Source organism: Schistocerca nitens, chromosome 8 (assembly GCF_023898315.1).
Source record: "Schistocerca nitens isolate TAMUIC-IGC-003100 chromosome 8, iqSchNite1.1, whole genome shotgun sequence".
In the NCBI taxonomy this organism is placed as follows: Eukaryota; Metazoa; Arthropoda; class Insecta; order Orthoptera; family Acrididae; genus Schistocerca; species Schistocerca nitens.
The window spans coordinates 362,254,438-362,273,897 of NC_064621.1; the positions used below are offsets into that span (position 1 = coordinate 362,254,438).

General features: G+C 40.6%; 1 protein-coding gene across 1 annotated transcript in view; it reads left to right on the forward strand.

Annotated features, from left to right (window-relative positions):
* The first annotated feature begins 330 nt into the window (after window positions 1-330).
* Window positions 331-19,460, forward strand: part of LOC126198475 (unconventional myosin-IXa-like) — a 350,557-nt gene continuing 331,427 nt past the window's right edge. The window contains exon 1 of the mRNA XM_049934833.1: window positions 331-1,265. Coding sequence (XP_049790790.1) covers window positions 964-1,265 — 302 coding nt within the window. The 5' untranslated portion in view covers window positions 331-963. The remainder of the gene's footprint in view (window positions 1,266-19,460) is intronic.

Here is a 19,460-nt window from a genome sequence, read left to right on the forward strand (position 1 = left end):
AGGATGATGGAAAGATATATCATTTTAGCTTCACATTAAGAATATCTATGGACGTTTCCGAAAACTTGTCAAAATAATTATAGAAATCTATGCTTTTCAGTGATACGTAGAAGGTACAATTAATGTACTGGGAACAAGCGTCATATATCTATAAATATCAGCCCATCTTTTTTTCTTGACGTGACGAATCATTCGTATCCTGCTTTTGCCTTCACAGTGCGCATGCGTAGTTTGCATAGTATTATGGTAACTGTTCATTGAGGAATGGTGGGTGGTGTTTTATTAAAGTTGTTTGATTACGCCAGTTATTAACTTTTTTTTTACGAAATGTGAAAATTTTACAATCGTTTAAGTGACATTTGTTTGAGTTTTTCCGCCTGTAGAAATATGATAATTGGCAAATTTGAAGATTCATTTGGTTCTTTGCTGTCGAATAAAGACACTGGTGGTTTTTATGGAACGAAGGAAAGTGTTGTATTCTGCGTTAAATCGCGTTAACAGTTACTCCACTGGAACACCGGAGCTACACATTCTTATTGCTTGGAATCAAACCGTAAAGTGATACTGTTGTTGCAAACAACCAAGTTAGGAAGTGGATGTGTCATAAAAAATTGTCTCGTGTTCCTATATTGACATGTATTGTTCTGAAAGTGCCGAAGGCGTTTTCCTGTGGAGTGCATCAATTAATTGTTTGGAAACTGTTCATATTAATCAGTCATGGCATTAAACAGAGTTATTATGGATGCTTTGGAGGTTAGAGTGTGGTGTTTTCTGTCTGTTTACTTTCACCTACACTTTCATCAGATTTGAATGTTAAAAGGAGCGATGAGAAAACAGTAGCAGGTGTTGCTGATGTTTTCGACTCTTGTCAAATCGCCTGCAAACATGTTTCCACAAGAAATCAAATGTGCTTCCCATTATGTGCCTCAACCGTTGAAGAGAAGACCAACATAGGCCACAAGAATGTCAGGAAATGTGGAAAACAATCGCTATATAGTACAAGTGTTCGTGGGTGCTCTGTCACAACATTATGAATCACTGTCTGTGGAAGCTGGAAAGCAGACTACATCTGAAGAAATAGTGTCTTGTATTGTCGAGCGATTGTCGCTAAATGATAGTAATGGAAATCACTATGAACTTGCCGAGGTGGTTGGTGATTCTTTTGGCCAGGAATGCAAGGAAAGAAGACTTGGACCGAATGAGAAACCTGTTGCTGTTATGCTGTTGTGGCCCAGGGTGCTTGACTCTCATCAACAGTATTACAGGTAAGCTTATATAACCTTTTGCATTTGGAGAGGGTGATTGCAGCATATTGTCATATATTCTAGATATATTGGTAATAGATACTGTACTGCAGCTGTAATATTTATTTGAGATCTTTGATGAATCAGTTTAGCTAGCCGACCACTGTTTATATTTCATTTTAGGCTATGTAACAGTATCATATTAAATTTACTTGCAAGAGAGAATATTTGTGATTCTGATTGTTGGTGCAGAGATTGAATAGTACTCTACATTTTGATCTTTTAACCTAATTACTGTTTTATTTCTTCAGTATTAAGTAAAAGTTGTAATGTTGCTATGTTTGACTGTCAATGTGTTAGGCCTGTGTCTGCTTATTTCTCAACAGAAAAACTTACAGCACTGGCATGAATGAATGGTTGTACCCACAAAAACAAAAATTAATCATGTATGATGAATGGAGCAAGAAAAACTAGTATTGTTCTTCTATTTTTTGTTGCTGAACAAACAGACAATTTTAATTTGCAGTTGGAACTTGCATTTTTGTAAAAGATCTCATCTTTGTTTAGTTTGTGTTAGTGTAGCCCATTGACATCTTTGCTGTAGTGACACTGATCGCAAGTGTGGTCTGACATGTAGTTCATGTTGGAAGGAAAAAATGCGGTTACGTTTTCATAATTCTGTGTAGACTTGATGATCAGTGATGTCAACTAGTAGTAGTAAAAAAAAAAAGTATCATTCCAGAAAGCATAGTTGAGTCAGTGTAAGTTGATTCGTGGCAGTTGCAGTGAGGTGGGTGTGGCATCTTAGTTGGCCTACATCAGCCAATAGTGTAATGCAATTTTGTAAACTTCTCTATGGCAGTGGCTCAGTGTTATCACAGCTTTGTAGATAGCTACTGCTTCTGCCTGGAGCCATTAGCTTTTCACAGGTGAAAACTGGCAATAGCCCTATGAGCTGTCGGGGTTTTCTTACACCGCCTCGATGTTACTTAATAATATAATTGTTGGTTTTGTTCTGCTCATAAAATTCTGTATTAAGTCTAACTTATGACTGAGTAAAAATAGTATATTGAAAGTTAAAGGAGTGATGACTAGGCTGTACTTTATTCTCGAATGTGTGCAAATTATTATGTTGCGTTTCATTTTGGTGCATGGTTTGGGAGAGGAAGTTTTTGATAGAGCTAGTCTGGGATAGTGGTAATACTACATATTACTCCACTCAGGCAAATTATATTGTGATAGCTAAACTTTAGTAATTACCTAATCAGTAGTAAATACAAGTGATTCTTGTAGCAAGCATAGCTAATATTGTACGTAACGTCTTGTCCTACTTCTAGAGTCTATATTGGTAGCCTTTTCTTGGTTTTCATTTCCACAGAGTAGTAGCATCTTTCAATTAGGAAACAATGTGACTTGTTTTTTAAAATATTTATCTTCATATTCATTGTGTTGCATACTTTTATTGTGCTGAGAATTTTCATGGCTATATACAGAGGAGTCTGAGCACACAGTTTTAAGCGATGTGAGGCGAGCATAAAGTTTTCTTTATATCTTGTGTTGGATGAGTGTTGAAAATTTTTTTAAGTTGATCAGCTGTGCTGCGTCTTTGTGAGTATCATTCTTGGCCAGGATGACGTAGTTACACATCAGTCTACAGAGTGATATGTAATACTACATATTACTCCACTCAGGCAAATTATATTGTGATAGCTAAACTTAAGTAATTACCTAATCAGTAGTAAATACAACTAATTCTTGTAGCAAGCATAGCTAATATTGTATATAGCATCTTGCCCCACTTCTAGAGGCTATATTGGTAGCCTTTTCTTGGTTTTCATTTCATATGTCTTTATCTTATTTTAGTTCCCATATTAATAGCTCTTAAGCACTTATAATGAGAGTGTGGTCATATATGAGTCTCACCGGTTTTCACCCTAAACTAAATTTATCGTTTTACCTTGATCATTTCTTATTTTGTTTTGTTGGTACATAATTTTTTGTACTCTTTCTTATCCGTGGTGCAAATGCAAAGACATCAGCATTACTCAACAAAGTTATAAGGGGCAGTCAAATGAAAATAAGACAGATTGAAAAAATAATTAGGCTGTTTATTGTTTCAAAAGTAATCGTCATAACTGTTATGTTTATTCCATTGTGAGACAAGACGGTTAATGCCTTCCTGAGAAAATGTTTCCGGTTCCCTGCAGAACCCTGAGCATACCCAGACATGCATCACTCCATAAGAAGCAAAAATCATTGCCCATGAATGTAAGAAGCAAATCATTGGCCCTGAATGTCTCTCTTCAGGGCTGCAAAAAATATAAAAATATCCAGGTTGTCACTTTGATAATATTGAGGTGCACCATCAGGTCTAAATGCCCAGGTATGTTGACGGACAGCATCATTCTGTTGCAGGATAGTGCATGCTCACATATTGCCTAGCTTATTTTGACTACACTGCAGAAGTTTTGCTGGGAAGCTCTTACACATCCTCCGTACAGTCCCGATCTCTCCCCATGATGCAATTCTTGGTCTTAAGTTTGATTCGGATGAAGAGTTTCATATCTAGGTGCAATTATGGTTCTGTAGGCAATATCAAACATTTCTCCATGAAGGCATTGAACGTTTTGCTTCACAGTGGGATAAAAGTATTAACAGTTATGATGAGTACTTAAAAAAACAGTTTACTGACATTTATTAGTGTGTCATATTTTCATTTGACAGCTCCTGATATATTTGCGTATCATTTATTCATGTATTTATTTTCTTTTGGATGTATGGCCTGCTGTACACCATTCTTTATTGGTATCATTTACCTTAAACTCATAATAGTATATTTCATACTCTACATACATATATTTTACAATAATTTGTATGCCCCTTGGTCACCATAACCACACAGATGAAGTTACATTTTGAGCACCCAGTAACCTTTGATGGTCATCATACAAAATTCAGATATTTTTTCATTCTTAACGATTACTACCTTTAGTATAAATAACATGTTATTGGAACCCGGGTAGGTTTCTCTAATCTACAACTTTGGAGTAAGCCTCAAAAGTATTGTGCCCTATGCTTACATGTAGAAACTGTAGAACTGCTGAGAACACCTCTTTCCCCAGACGGACTTAAGGCACCAAATTCTACACTTTTCACAGTGATGATATCCCTGTATACATTTCATTTTTCCTCAGGTGTAGAGCCTGCTTTGATGCATCTAACCTGTTCCATATTATATGTATAAGGATACATCATCCTGCTTATAATATCTCATTTATTCTGAGACCAGTTTACTCCTTCAGTATTATAAATACATATGAGATTGCCTAGTTTACTTGATTTCTAGTTTATAAATATTCCTCTACATTACCTTAGCCAGTAGCTATTATCATTGATGTCTTACCATAGTTAGTTTTTATTGACCTTTATTGCTCATTAGAAACACATTAAATTATTCCAAACCAATGCCTACTTATGCTGTTATGGATGCCATTGGTTACTCATTGGAATATGTTATTCAGAAACTGTGTCAACTTAAGCTGCTTTGAATGCTGAGAACACCTCTTTCACTAACTTGGATGTTACCATGTCATTAGTGATGACGTCAAACACATGCCTTATCCAGAAATACGGAAGCATCCGATCCCGCCTGTCTGCTTTGACCCATGACATCACAAATATGGCGGAAACAAAAACAAACACAAACACTTTCCACAAGCAGCCTAATGACACTAACGGGACAAGCGCTGGAAATGGGGTGTTTTGGGTGGGGGGCAAACTAAATATAAACAAATTTAGACGCCTTGCGTAGCTACAACATGAAAGTGAAGACAGCCATGCATGAATACCCACCCATCTCCCCAGGGGTTGTAACCCTGTAACCCATAGAAGATAAGGATGCTTCAGTAGCTGATTAGTGTTTCTTGTCTTTAAAAAAAAAAATCTCATGGGATAGAACGAACAGATCAGAAAGATAAATATAATAAACTAAAACAGAAATTAGAGGAAACTTAATTAAAATAAGTAATAAGTGTTTTTTTAAAAAAAAAGAAGAAGAAGAAGTCTCACGAGATAGAACGAACAGATCAGAAAAGTAAATAAAATAAGATAAAACAGAACTGGAGACAACACCCTTACGTCATGGGTCAAAGCCGACGCTTGGGATCAGACGCTTCTGTCGACCCCCTTATCCTTCGCTTGTGAATGTGATTTCACTAACATCTGAATACTATATTGTGCAAGATACGGGGTGTTTCAGAGGGTTTGTGACAACTATCTAAGGGTAATGGACCACATAGGGAACAACTATTGTTAGACACAACTGAGATATCTGCTTTTTTCTATATTCGTTTTGTGTTTCGCTTTTATTTTTCCTAGATAGTAACTTTACCTCACAGACTGAAGCCCAGGTCCTTAAAAGCACTGAATATTATAACAGGAGTGGGACAAATGTATCTGCTTCAGTTTTGTCAAACTTTTGTGTGATTCATGAGTGCACAATTTTGCTACCATTGTGTTTGCAAATATTGTATGTATTGCACTGTTATGGAATTTGTGTAGCTACAAGGGGTTTTTGGACCAGCCAGGTTAGCCAACAGCACTAATGCGCTGCTTCCTGTACTCGGGTAGGCACACTGGCCCCGGATTGAATCTGCCCAGTGGATTAACGATGAGGGCTGGTGTGCCAGCCAGCCAGCCTGGATGTGGTTTTTATGCGGTTTTTCACATCCCGCTAGGTGAATACCGGTCTGGTCCCCATGTCCTGCCTCAGTTACACGACTTGCAGACATTTGAAAAAACGTTCGCACTATTTCATGGCTTACACTAGACACAGATAGCTGGGGTACACTAATTCCAGCCGGGGTGGGGAGGGGGGGGGTTGTACGGGGTGGTGACAGGAAGGGTATCCGGCCACCCTCTGCAACTACCATCGCCAACTCCATAGTAACAAGGCCGACCCCGCATTGAAGTGGCACAAAGCCCAACGAAAATGATGACAAGGGTTTTGGGACCAGCCTTATTTACATCTGCATCACTTTGGTAAATGTTGGGATGGTTCCTTTGAAAACGATAAGGCAGATTTCCTTTCCAATGCTGAACTTGTGCTCCATTGCTAATGACCTTATCTTTGATGAGACATAAAAGCATAATCTGCCTTCGTGTACCTAGTCTGTGTGCTGAGATTGGCAAGCAATGACTAAACAGCTGACGCCACTCGACACTCATCAGTTCTATAAGATAAATTACTATTTACACTACGAACACCTGCATATCATACTGTAGCTCAACCAATAACGGAATGAATGTTAATTAATCATGTTTGAGTAATGATACTCTGTGGATTCCTTGCAAAGAGAGATTTGGGTTTGACTGGTTTTGTCATTTTGTGCTAAGATTGGAGCAGCTTCTAAAACTGGCCTATAATTATATATTGATTCCGCAAAATTGTAGGAAAGAATGCATTCAGATGTTGCTATACATCGATTGTTCAAAGCAAGGGGAGGGCCTCAGGGTTTTCAGAGTATATGTTTTCAGGGTACATGTTCTCAATGAGTTCATTGTATGCAGTGTAATACTGCACATGATTCTGAAGACAGTGGAACAGGTGAAATGCCCTCATAGCAATAAATTTCTCATCGATTCAGATTCCTTTAAAATGTTAAAAGCATACAAAAGATTTAAGCAGCAGCATAAATAGTGCAAAATATACAGGACTCCCTCATCTCTTACAGTGACAGGGCCAACATGTATCATTTTGCTAGGTACCTGGCACATATGAGTCCAGAGAAAGTAAGAAGCTGACAGCAGCCGAGGTAGCCAGTAGGGAACACAATAAGACACAATACACCATTAGCTTGGAAACTACAGTTTTCTTGTTGACTTCAAAAGCTATGGAAATGGGAAAAGAGGAATGAACTGTGGCCAGTGAAATAATTGATTCACCTTTGGTGTAGGTAACACAGGATGATGTCACCCTCATCCACCTCTGATTCCCTCTTCTCTGTTTGATGTGCAAACAATGATTGGGAAGAATGATTGTCAGTGAGCCTCTGTATTAGCTCTAATATCCAGAATTTCGTCATTGTGGTCATTTCACGAAATGTATGGGGAAAGAAGTAATATGTTGTCTGACTCTTCGGGAAAGTACCCTCCCGAAATTTCAATATTAAACCTCTCTGTGATACACAACACCTCTCTTTTAGTGTCTGCCACTGGAGTTTATTGAGTATCTCTATAAAACTCTTGTGCCAATTAAACTATCCCATGATGAAATGTGCCACTCTTTGTTGGATCATCTCTCTTCTATCAATCCTACCTGGTAAGGGTTGCTGATTGATGAACAGTACTTGAGAATCGTTCCGATAAGTACCTTGTAAGCCTCTTCTTTAGTGAACGAATCACATTTCCTTAAGATTCTTCCTAAGAATCTGTTTTGAGTCTGCTTTTCCTACTATTCATTTAATGTGCTGATTCCACTTAAGGTCACTCAGGATAGATACTCTCAGATATTTTATGGTGATTACTGTGTCCAGCAATTAGTTGTCAATAGTACATTGTACAGCAATGGATTTCTTTTGTATATGTGAAATATTTTAATTTATTTATGTTCAGAGTCAGCTGCCAGTCCTTGAAATCCTCTGTAGGCCCTTCTACAAATTGTTACTGTCTTCCGGTGTTGCTATGTTCGTATAGTCGACTGCATCATCTGCAAACAACCTTAAAGAGCTACCCATGCTTTATATTCAATCATTTATATACATTCTAAACAGTAATGATACCCCCATCATTACCTTTTCATCTGTCAATTTTATCCCATTAATAGTGACTTGTTCAGTCCTGTCATAAGGAAGTCTTGAATCCAGTTGCAAATCTGTTCCAATACTTGGTAAGCCTTCTTTTTTTTCCTCCCACTCCACTAAATGGCAGTGCAGGACAGTATCAAATGCCTTCCCCCAAAGACAAGGAACACAGCAACAACCTGAGTACTAATGTCTAGAGTGCTGTGGATCTCATGGAGGAACAGAGCGAGCTGAGTTGTTTTGCAAGATCTCTTCAGAACCCATGTTGATACTTACAGGAGTGATTTTCGTTCTCCATCATTCTGCAACAGATTGGTGTCAGCAATGTAGAGCAATAATTACGTGCTCCTCTCCTAAGACCCTTTGAGAAAACAGAAATAACTGGCACTTCCTTCAGGTGCTACATATCCTTCATTGCTCCAGTAACCTATCATAAACTGCTTCCTACTACTAGTAGGGGGGCAGGTTCTTTCACATAATCTCTGCAGAATCTTAACAGGTATTTAATCTGCTCATGATAACTTTCCACTACAAAGCAGTTGTAGCTGTTTTTCTGCTCTGAGATCAATTATCTCAATATTTGCCATTTCAAAGTTCATACGATGGCTGAAAGGATGAACTGTGTTAAGATCTTTTGCTATGAAGTAGTTTCGGAAGACTGAATTCAGTATTTCAGCTTTTCTTCTGTTATTTTCCATTTTGGTGCCATTATCTACATCTACATAAACACTCTGCAAGCCACTGTACGGTGCATGACGGGGGTACCCTGTACCACTACAAGTCATTTGCTTTCCTGTTCCGCTCTCAAACGGAGTGAGGGAAAAGTGACTTCTCTGTGGATCCCTATGAGCGCTAATTTCTCTTATCTTTGTGGGCCTTATGTGCAATGTATGTTGGAGCCAGTAGAATCATTTGTCAGTCAGCTTCAGATACTGGTTCTCTAATTTTTCTCAATGGTTCCATAAAAACACGGGAGAACTGCCGGATATCAGTAACTTCCTGCCACGATATTTCGGCGCAGAGTCTTCTGGCCATCTTCAGGTGAATGCCACTGTAGTAGTACTGGCAAGTACGCGCTGAGCTCCGCTATTTAAAGCCTTCTGAGGTGACATTGCGCATGCGCAGCTCAGCGTGCGCGTTCATAACGGCTCCGTGCGCTGCGCCTCGCACCCTTCACTGTGAAAGCCTGGCTTTCTCGAAAAGAATGCCCCCCCCTCCCCCCCCCAGGGATTGCCATTTGAGTTTCCAAAACACCTCCATAACACATACGTGTTGTTCAAACCTACCGGTAACAAATCCAGCAGCCCGCCTCCGATGTCTTCCTTCAATTCGACCTCCCAAACACTCTAGCAGTACTCAAGAATAGGTCGCATCAGCATCCTGTATGCGGTTTCCTGTACAGGTGAACCACTTTTTCCTAAAATTCTCCCAATAAACTGAAGTCAGCCATTGCCTTCTCTACCCCAGTTCACATGTTCGTTCCGTCTCATATCAGTTTTCAAAGTTATGTCCAGGTATTTAAATGACTTGACTATCAAACAGGACACCAGTAATACTGTATCTGAACATTACAGGTTTCTTTTTCCTACTCATCCACATTAATGTACATTTTTCCACCATTCATTACACCAGCTGGAAATTTTGTCTAATCCTTTATCTTCCCACAGTCACTCAACTTCGACATCGTACTGTGCACCACTGCATCATCAGCAAACAATAGCAGATTGCTGCCCACCCTGTCTGCCACATCGTTTATGTATACAAAGAACAACGGTGGTCCTATCACACTTTCCTTGGGCACTCCTGGCAATATCTTTGTCTATGGTGAATATTCGCCGTTGAGTACAACATATTGGGTTCTATTACTTAAGAAGTCTTTGAGCCACTCACATATCTGTGAACCCATATTCTCGTGCTTTAGTTGACAGCCTGCAATAGGACATCGTGTCAAATGCTTTCTGGAAATCTAGAAATATGGAATCTGCCAGTTGCTCTTCATCTATAGTTGACAGTGTATCATCTAAGAAAAGGGCAAGCTGAGTGTCACATGAGCGATACTTTTCTAAAACCTCACTGATTCGTGGGCATAAGATATTCGAACTGAGAATATGTTCAGTGATTCTGGAGCAAACTGAAGTTATGGATATTGATCTGCAATTTTGTGGGTCTGTTCTTTACCCTTCTTATATACTGGAGTCACCTGCACTTTTTTCCAGTCACTTTGGGACTTTGTGCTGGGCGAGAGATTTGTGATAAATGCAGGCTAGGTTAGCAGCCATTACCATAGAGTACTCTTTGTAAAACCGAGTCAGGATTCCATCTGGACCTGGTGATTTATTTGCTTTCGAATCTTTCAGTTGTTTCTCTGTGACAGGGATGCTTATTACTGTCATCCATACAGGAGTCTGTCTGATGGTCAAATGATAGTATGTGTGCACTAATCTCTTGTGTGAATGATTTCTTGAGCATGAAATTGAAATCTTTGGCTTTCATTTCGCTGACTTCAACTGCCACACCAGACTGATTAACAAGGAACTGAATGGAAGCTGTAGACCCACTTAGTGTTTTCTCGGGATCTCAGCCAGCTCTTTTGCTAAGGTGTGATGGTGCTAGTTGTTGAATGCTTCATGCATGTCACCTTTTATCCACTTACTACTCACATACCTCTCCTGACCATAGTTTACAATCTGCTTAAACTTTGCCCATTATTCCTCTACATGTGTCTTACTGGTACCAAGTGATGTCAGTTCACTGTCTAAGTGAGATGCTAACAGCTGCTTATCTGCTCTGTGTAGCAGAAACACTCTCCTAGCCTTCTTGACTGATTTATTACCTTTTGTAATCACAGTTTCTGAAGAAGAGAAATTTGTTAACATTGAGTTTAGATTTAAGTGTCAGGAAGTCGTTTCTGAAAGTATTTGTATGGAGTGTAGTCATGTATGGAAGTGAAACATGGATGATAAACAGTTTAGACAAGAAGAGAATAGAAGCACTTGAAATGTGGTGCTACAAAAGAATACTGAAGATTAGATGAGGAGGTACTGAACAGAATTGGAGAGAAGAGAAATTGGTGGTACAACTTGACTAGAAGAAGGGATCGGTTGGTAGGACACATTCTGAGGCATCAAGGGATCACCAATTTATTGCTGGAGAGAAGTGGGGGGGGGGGGTAAAAATCATAGAGGCAGACCAAGAGATGAATACATTAAGCAGATTCAGAAGGATGTAGGTTGCAGTAGTTACTTGGAGGTGAAGAGGCTCGCACAGGATAGAGTAGCATGGAGAGCTGCATCAGATTAGTCTTTGGACTGAAAGACCACAACAGTTGGTATAATGACATCATGATCACTAATTCTTACTAACAATGTCGATAAGGTCTGGCCTAAGGTCTAAGATATTTCCATTGCTTGGACTGCCGAGCTAGCTGCTCAAGACAGTTTTCAGAAAACGTATTCAAAAGTATTTCACATGACTGTATGTGTGTACCTATCACAATGAATCCATAGACATCCCAGTCTATACTCGGTAGGTTAAAGCATGATCTGGGTTTTACGTGCTACTGGCTGTAGACTTGCTTTGAATGACTCTAGAACTGTTGCATCAGAATCGGGTGGCCGGTAAAATCAGCCAACAATTAACTTGCTTTCACCTACACCTGTTATACATGATCAGATAACATCACTGTCACATTCAGCTTCAACCACAATGGAGACAGTATTTTTATTAACTGAAATCAACACTCCCCCTCTTATGATCTCTAATCTGTTGTTATGTTATATCTTCCATGACTCACTTAATGTCTTGGAGCTTTCCACCTCAGCTTTCAGCCAACTCTCAGTCCGTTAATTTGAGTGCGATAAATTTCCTGGAGAGCAGTAAATTTGAGAACTTCATTAAGAAAACTTTGGCAATTTACTGATAAATTTTGACAGTTGTAGTGTCTATATTCTGAATGCTGTTTGACTTCCCTTGCTGTTTATCAACTGGCGAGTGTTCATCAGAGCACCTCAAACTACCGTCTAGCCATAAAACTGTTGTGTACCCTCCACAAGTACTCTGATACCCGAGTAACTACTTTCTTTGTTTAGTGCACCCCTGACCTATCAAGGAGAGTACTACAAATACCCACACGATAACACAGGTCTAGAATCCTGCAGCCAAGACTGTCACAGAGTCAACAAAGCCTTTGGTTGAGACCCTCCACTCAGCTCCAAACCAAAGGTCACCCATCAACTCTGGGAACAATGCTGCAAATTGTGAGCTCTGCGCGCACCCTACGTGCGAGACCAGAAGTCTTCACCACCTCCGCCAGCTGCCTGTATGAACCGAGGATGGCCTCAGAACCCATGTGACAGCCGTTGTCAGTGCCGACGTGAACCACAACTTGCAGGCAACTGCACCATGCAAGCTTGTTGGCTGCAGGCAAGGCCACCTACACATCTCAGATGAGCAGCACCCCCCCCCCCCCCCCCACCTCTTCTCCCAATACACTGAGTACTAATTGGCTTGCTTTCCAGCCCTGAACACTATCTGCTGAAGGGGCTCCATAATGCGCCTAACTTTGGAGTACCGGATAACTGGTAAACCCCTCCCACCTGCTGAAGGAGTGGCCACTTGTCCACTCACAGGGTGAATGGGTGAGGCCAGTCGACCATTATCCACATTCCCCTCTGCCTCTAGTGACGCAAATGTGTCACCACCAGCCACTCATCTGATGTGAGAGCGGATCCAACACTGGGTGGACTAGGAGGTGCTTCGAAAGCAGAACCCATGACCAAAACAAGCGACATCTGAGGAGTCCTAAGCGACGTGCCAGATTCTGTGCCACCGCTACACCCCGAGGTAGCAGCCTGAAAGTGACAGACCACAGCCAAAAGTGCACTTAGCTGTTCATGAAGTGCCAGCTCCTCCTGCACCCGCACACAGCATGCACATGTCCTAACCATCCTAACAAGATGAACTGAATAGTAAACTGTAAGAGTAGGCAAACTCCTAGAAATGCAACTTTCCGCCCTCCTTATGTGTCGCCAATGGATGCCGATATTTTAATGAGAGATGTAGCTGGCTGTTCAGTGAATAACTATTGCAATACAGAATGAATGAATTTACACGTACAAAAACACGGATTTAAACCTCTTAAATAGAAAATTGTGCACAAAATTTGATAAATATACTATGAGGAAAACAGAGAGAAAGATAAACACTTAACTTTTCTTTCTGTAGACTTATATCAGCCAAGATCTGGAGTCTGACAGTCACTGATTGACTGAATAGATGACTTTGAACTGCTTACCAATTTTATGCAACATCAAAACCTCTTACTGTTTTTAGTAACATATTCATTTGCACTTTGTTCAGCTTTTGTTTACCAGATAGGTTTTGACTTCTGTCAGATCTGTGATAAATCTTTCTTTGTTTAAGTAGCAGTTTTCTAAGACCGCTACTAAACCACGGTGGGTCATTCCCATCCCTTAAGACCTTGCTCGGAACGTATATAAGGCATTTTGAATCATGCTTTTGAATTTTTTCCGTTTGTGCTCCAAACCTTCATTCCTAGCACTGAACATTTGATGTTACTCAGATACTCGGCAATTTGTATCCTGTCACTCGCGCTAAGCAAAAATTAAAATATTTTCCTAACTTTCGTAACATTCCTTATAATAGCTGTAGTCACAGATGCTACCATAGCCATATGATCATTTATATCTTCCTAAACAATTTCTGATTTGAGAAGCTTATGTGTGTTTGTTGCTAGGAGGTCCAAGTCATTATCTTCATGAGTTGGTTCTCTAATTAATTGCTAAAAGTTAATTTTCAGACAATACATCCAGAAAAATGTCACCAGTTTGGCTAGCATGACTCTTGCAATCTATACCTGGCATGTTGAAGCACCTCCTATTACAAAGGTATGATCAGGAAACATAATCACGGAATTCTGCAGATTCTCTCTGAAGTACTCTATCGCAACAGCTGGTCTGCAGACAGGTGGCCCATAAAAATCCAGTTACCAATTTTGACCCACTTTTGATGCTTAACTTACACAGATTAATTCACATTTGGAATCCGTGATAACATCACTACATGTTATTGAATCCCTTAATGCAATAAATGCACTGCCATTATTGTCAACTAAGCTATCCTTATGATAAATATTCCAATCTGAATGTACGATTTCATTGCTATTCAGTTCTGGTTTCAATCAACTTTATGCTCCTAATACAATCTGGGCGTTATAACCTTCAGTAAGCACTACTAATTATGGGAGCTTAAAATTGATGCTCCTGCTGGTTGCTAATACCATGTGGCTGATGTATCTTTGATTTCAGCAGGCAGTTCATCTCTGATCCCAAGGGAAGTTCCTCTAACCTTAAAAACCCCCATGTGCAGACCTCACATAATCCTCTATCCTAGGATCCACCTCCTGTGAGTAGGGCATGCCTGGTCTATTAAGGGGAACCCTACAACTCTCCCCCTATACTGGAGATCGTTTGCATATGGATGGCCTCTTTCCTGACCTGCCCCTGTTTGCCGAGGGGCTCCATTACTTGCCTAACATACGAGATCCCAACGGCTAGCATAACTGTTCTCTGCACCTGTTCAGACTGGGTTGGAAAATGACCCATTGGCCAAACATGAGAGGTGTCAAACACTAGCTCAGAAGTGTCAACTCAGGTAGTATCTCATACCTGTTTTTAAGCTGTAAGGACTCAGCCTTGCTGCCAGTTCTCTGTTTTGACTTCTGCCCAATGAGACACTCGAACCCACATTTATCCACCACCCATTCTCAAGTGAAGACAGGCTGGTAAGATGTTGCATATGCTTATGCATATCATACTGTTTAAATTTGTATGAGATCTCAAAAAATACAAACAAAGCCATCTGAACTCACTGAGGAAGAACAAGGAAACTCCCCCTCCCCCCTCCCATCCACCCACCCCAACCCCTCCCCCCAAACCACTCCAAACCAGGAAATTACCCAACTGTGGCACTACTGAAGTTGGGAGATGTGCAAGATATAAATGAGAAGATGAGAAGAAGAAACAGGCACTAAAATATGCTCCATAGAATTCTCACTATAGCCTAAGATTGAAAGAAATGTACTGAGGGAGGGGGGGGGGGGGGCAACAGCTTAGAGTAAGTTAGTGGCAACAACTTAAAGTTAGTAACCACTAGTCAAGACACTAAAATGCACAGGCACAATTCACTTCCTCACAGAACTGTGTTTGAAAACGGAAACTAACTAAATTAAATTACTGCGTATCAGACAAACTGCTACAGCTATAGGCCCACTTCTCATCTCTGCAACAGCTGCTACAGATGATTTGGAGTGTGCTAAAGATTTGGCTGTGGTGTTCCTAAACAGCTGTAATGTTGCCACCCCCTGGGGTTGGCAGGGTGGCTTTGGTACAGGAAGTTGTGGTGGGGTTGCTAGCCGGAGGTAGCCCCAATAAACATGGCTATTAAAATACACACTTTAGTTTACTCAGATAAGTGCACTTGTCATACACAGAGCAATGAGAATGCCTGTTTCAGGATGTGTGCCAGCAAGGTGACAGCTAGTGCCCAGCAGGCTGGTGCACTCAGGATTGCTGACGCCAGTACCCAGTATGTGTCATGCAACCCAGTTAGCTCTGTTGCGTCACACGCTTGTTGTATTAGCGGTGCTCAAAGGCAGCCTGAGTTCTTGCAATAGCGTTCTGATGGATGGCTGTATCCTGCGAGAGACAGTGTGAAGCGTGGCGGCACCTGCGTCAGTGGTGGCAGAAGGCAGCTGCCTGCCTGGGCAGGAGTCCAACTCACTGATTGAGTTGACCTGGGATAGCTCTGCCACACCCATGGCACCAAGTGTGGAAGGTGGACTGAGTACATAATGCAGCTACAGTCTATCACTGTAGGTCCAAACTGGTGACTGATGCCAGTGGCTCCGTGTCTATGAATGGCTGCAAATGATCTCAAAGTAGCTGAATGTAACCGTTCCCAGTCAATGGCCAGTTCAGTTGGACCAGATGATCCAGTCCACTTCAAGTAAACACAGTACACACCATTAGAGCGCCACAGCTTGCACAGTGCCTCATTGACAACTTTGGTCTTTGGTTTCATGGAATCTGTGCCACACTTGAACACTGCCAACAGCCCTTACCAACTGAAATCGTGACTTATCTGACCAGTCCACAGTTTTCCAGTCATCTAGGGTCCAACCAAAATGGTCATGAGCCCAGCAGAGGCTCTGTAGGCAAAGACAATGTTGTGCTTTTAGCAAACGCACTTGGGTCAGTCGTCTGCTGCCTTAGCCTGTTAACACCAAATTTCACAACATTGTCTTAATGGGCACATTTGTCGTACATCCCACATTGATTTCTGCGGTAATTTCAAGCAATGTTGCTTGTCTGTTAGCAATGACAACTCAACACAAACATTGCTGCTCTCAGTCATTAAGTGAAGGCTATTGGCCACTGTGTTGTCCATGATGAGAGGTAACGACTGAAATTTGGTATTCTAGGAACACTCTTTAACACTGTGGATATCAGAATATTAAATTCTCTAATGATTTCCAAAACAGAATGTCTTATGCATGTAGCTCCAACTACCATTCCATGTTAAAAGTCTGTTAATTCCTTTTGTGTGGCCATAATCAAATCAGAAACCTCTTTACATGAATCACATGAGTACAAATGGCAGCTCCACCAGTGTACTGCTCTTTTATACCTTGATACTTTGTGTACTCGATACTACTACCATCTGTATATCTGCATATCACTAACCCATTTCTTTTGTCACCTCAGTGTACGATAAATTACTGGGTTTTGCTTTTCTTTCTTGTATTGTGTGTTTATCAGAATATGACAATTTGTTGGGAAATTTTTTCATATTCCAGCCTTATAGTTTGGTTGTGAGTTAGTGAAGCCAACAAGTGTGACTGGAGGAAAACTGGCTGTGGTGCTGGATTGATATGTATCATAATCCTGTGATCGTTTCAGAAACCTTCTGGGATATTTTCAGAAAGTTCTGATTTCCATGGCAGTGGCTAGGCAGGAACTTAAGAGTACAGTTTAAGTTTTATAACTTTTTTTTCCTTCTTTTTTTCATTTTGTTTTACTGCATACTCCACAATACGTTCCATTATGTGACCTTGTAAATTCACCCACTTGAACGGGGGGACAATGTTTATCAAATCCTGTTTTATCATTGGTTCTGCCATCTTGTCTAGTCATTCAACTCTTGATCCTATCATGTACTGTGCAACTATTTCCCAGCTGCATCTCACACTGGAAAAGCTGCTTACACTAAGAGCAGAGACAAGCCAGAACTTTGCCAGTTCTGTGATAGTCTCAGCTTCAGAAATTTTGACATGAACTGTAGGTGTGCTATGGATATAGAGGGTGGTACACGATAAATCACCTGATTTGTTTCATGAATAACACATTTGTTGTTGACAATATTTGTAATTTATTGATGTAGAAATAAAGAATACTGCTTTGAAATTCAACCTAATGAATCACATGTTCAATATGACTGCCGTTTTGGTTTACAACTTTTTCAAGTCGCACGCTTGCATTTGTGATGACTCTCCGACACAAATCTTCTGGAATGGCGTGGCTCAACTCCACAGTGTTGGCCCTAAGTTGCACTGCATTTTTGGGGTTTCTGTGGTACACCCTCTCTTTAAGGAATCCCCAAAGGAAGAAGTCACATGGGTTAATATCTGACCTGTGGGGAGGTCACATTCCTCCTCCTACATAACGTCCTGGAAATCTGTTTTACAATACCCTAAAGCCATCTGCACACAGACCGTGCTGTCGAACATTAATGTTGAGCGTGCCAAGTTCAACGTGCTACTGAACGCTCAGGAACGATGCGACTTGTGCATACGGTACGTGGGCCCCAACGTGGTATACCCAATCATAACGCACTGCAGCGGCAGTTGAGGGATGTTTCTAGTTCGTAAATCAAATTGTTTACCCAACGGGCGCGCGTAAAATTTCCACGTTAGCTCTATTAAAACGCACATTTCCTCCATTGTCCATGAAAAGGAATGTACCATGTCCAATCAATGACGCAGACCTATAAAAGTTCCATTACAAAGAGTACGGTACAAATTTGGAATACTTCTCCACATAAGATAAACATTATTTCATCATTCCCACATTTTAGTGAAACCCCAAGGCCAGTCTTACTTGATCACTGTTCCTACCCAGCAGCAGAATGTTTGCAACATGTGAATTACAAAGTGTAAAAGAAAAAGGAGCAAAATATCTTTATACAAGTAGCACAAGCTATCATGTAGATTAAGCCCATTGAACAAAGTCACCCCTCAAAAAAAGGTGAACTTATATTTACATAACATCAAATATTATAGCATATACTTATATTAAACTAATAATAAAATATCAGAACCTAATAAAAATGTGAATGTTAGGAAAAAAATTGATAGTGTTTAAACGGGAACCACTGCCCCATCAAAGAACTCTCTACAGGACAGTGACAGGTACTCGTTACGTTAAACCACCAACACATGCTATCTGTCTAATAGTATTATGTTAGCCGTTGCTGAAAACGTTAATCATAGATAATTATGTTACTAATTGAAATTTAATTATAACAAATTGTACCAAGAACAAAGTGTTTTGGGTGGATCTTCATTGTATCGCTGCCTTAAAATAGCCTACTCTCATAATACACAAGTTACAATAATTATTTTGCCACGAATATGATGTTTCTCATTATTTTATTGGAACGAATCACACAGTTGACAACGGGTTTTCCAGTGATTCTCAGTTTGCTGGTGCTCAGAAACGGTATATATACGTATAGGCTTGAAATGAATGCCAATATGGTGCCTCACAACTCTGTACTGAAGGGAGACGGCGTGTGTGTGATGTTGGTGGCGTTGCGCCATCTCGTTGGTCAACGCTCAGAATATCTGTCATGCCAGATATTTGCACTGCACGTTCGGAAAGATTCCTGAATGTGCTATTCCATGCTATGACGTCAGAAACTCGGGACTCTCAACGTTCAACGTTCGGATGAACTGTTCGTGTGCCGACGGCTTAAGACCCAGTCTTTTGTGTAGGAAATCAAGTACAACATTGGCAGTATGGGGGTGTGCTCCATCCTGCATGAACCATTGTGTCTGCAATGGAAGCCATGAAGCCATGAGTTGAGGAAAGAACTGGTTTCACAGCATGTGCAAACAGCATTCACTGGTTGCTGTAGTATCGAAGAAGAATAGCCGAAGATTCCATGGCTTGACATCACGACCCATACCACTTTCTCCCCGTAGGTGTCTTTCCTGTGGATTATTCGCAGAGGTTCACGTGCCCAGAATCGAATGTTCTGTTTGTTCACAACACCGTTCACGTAAAAATAAGCTTCGTCAGAAAACCATGTGTTGTGTAGCACTGCCTTTTGGTCTTGC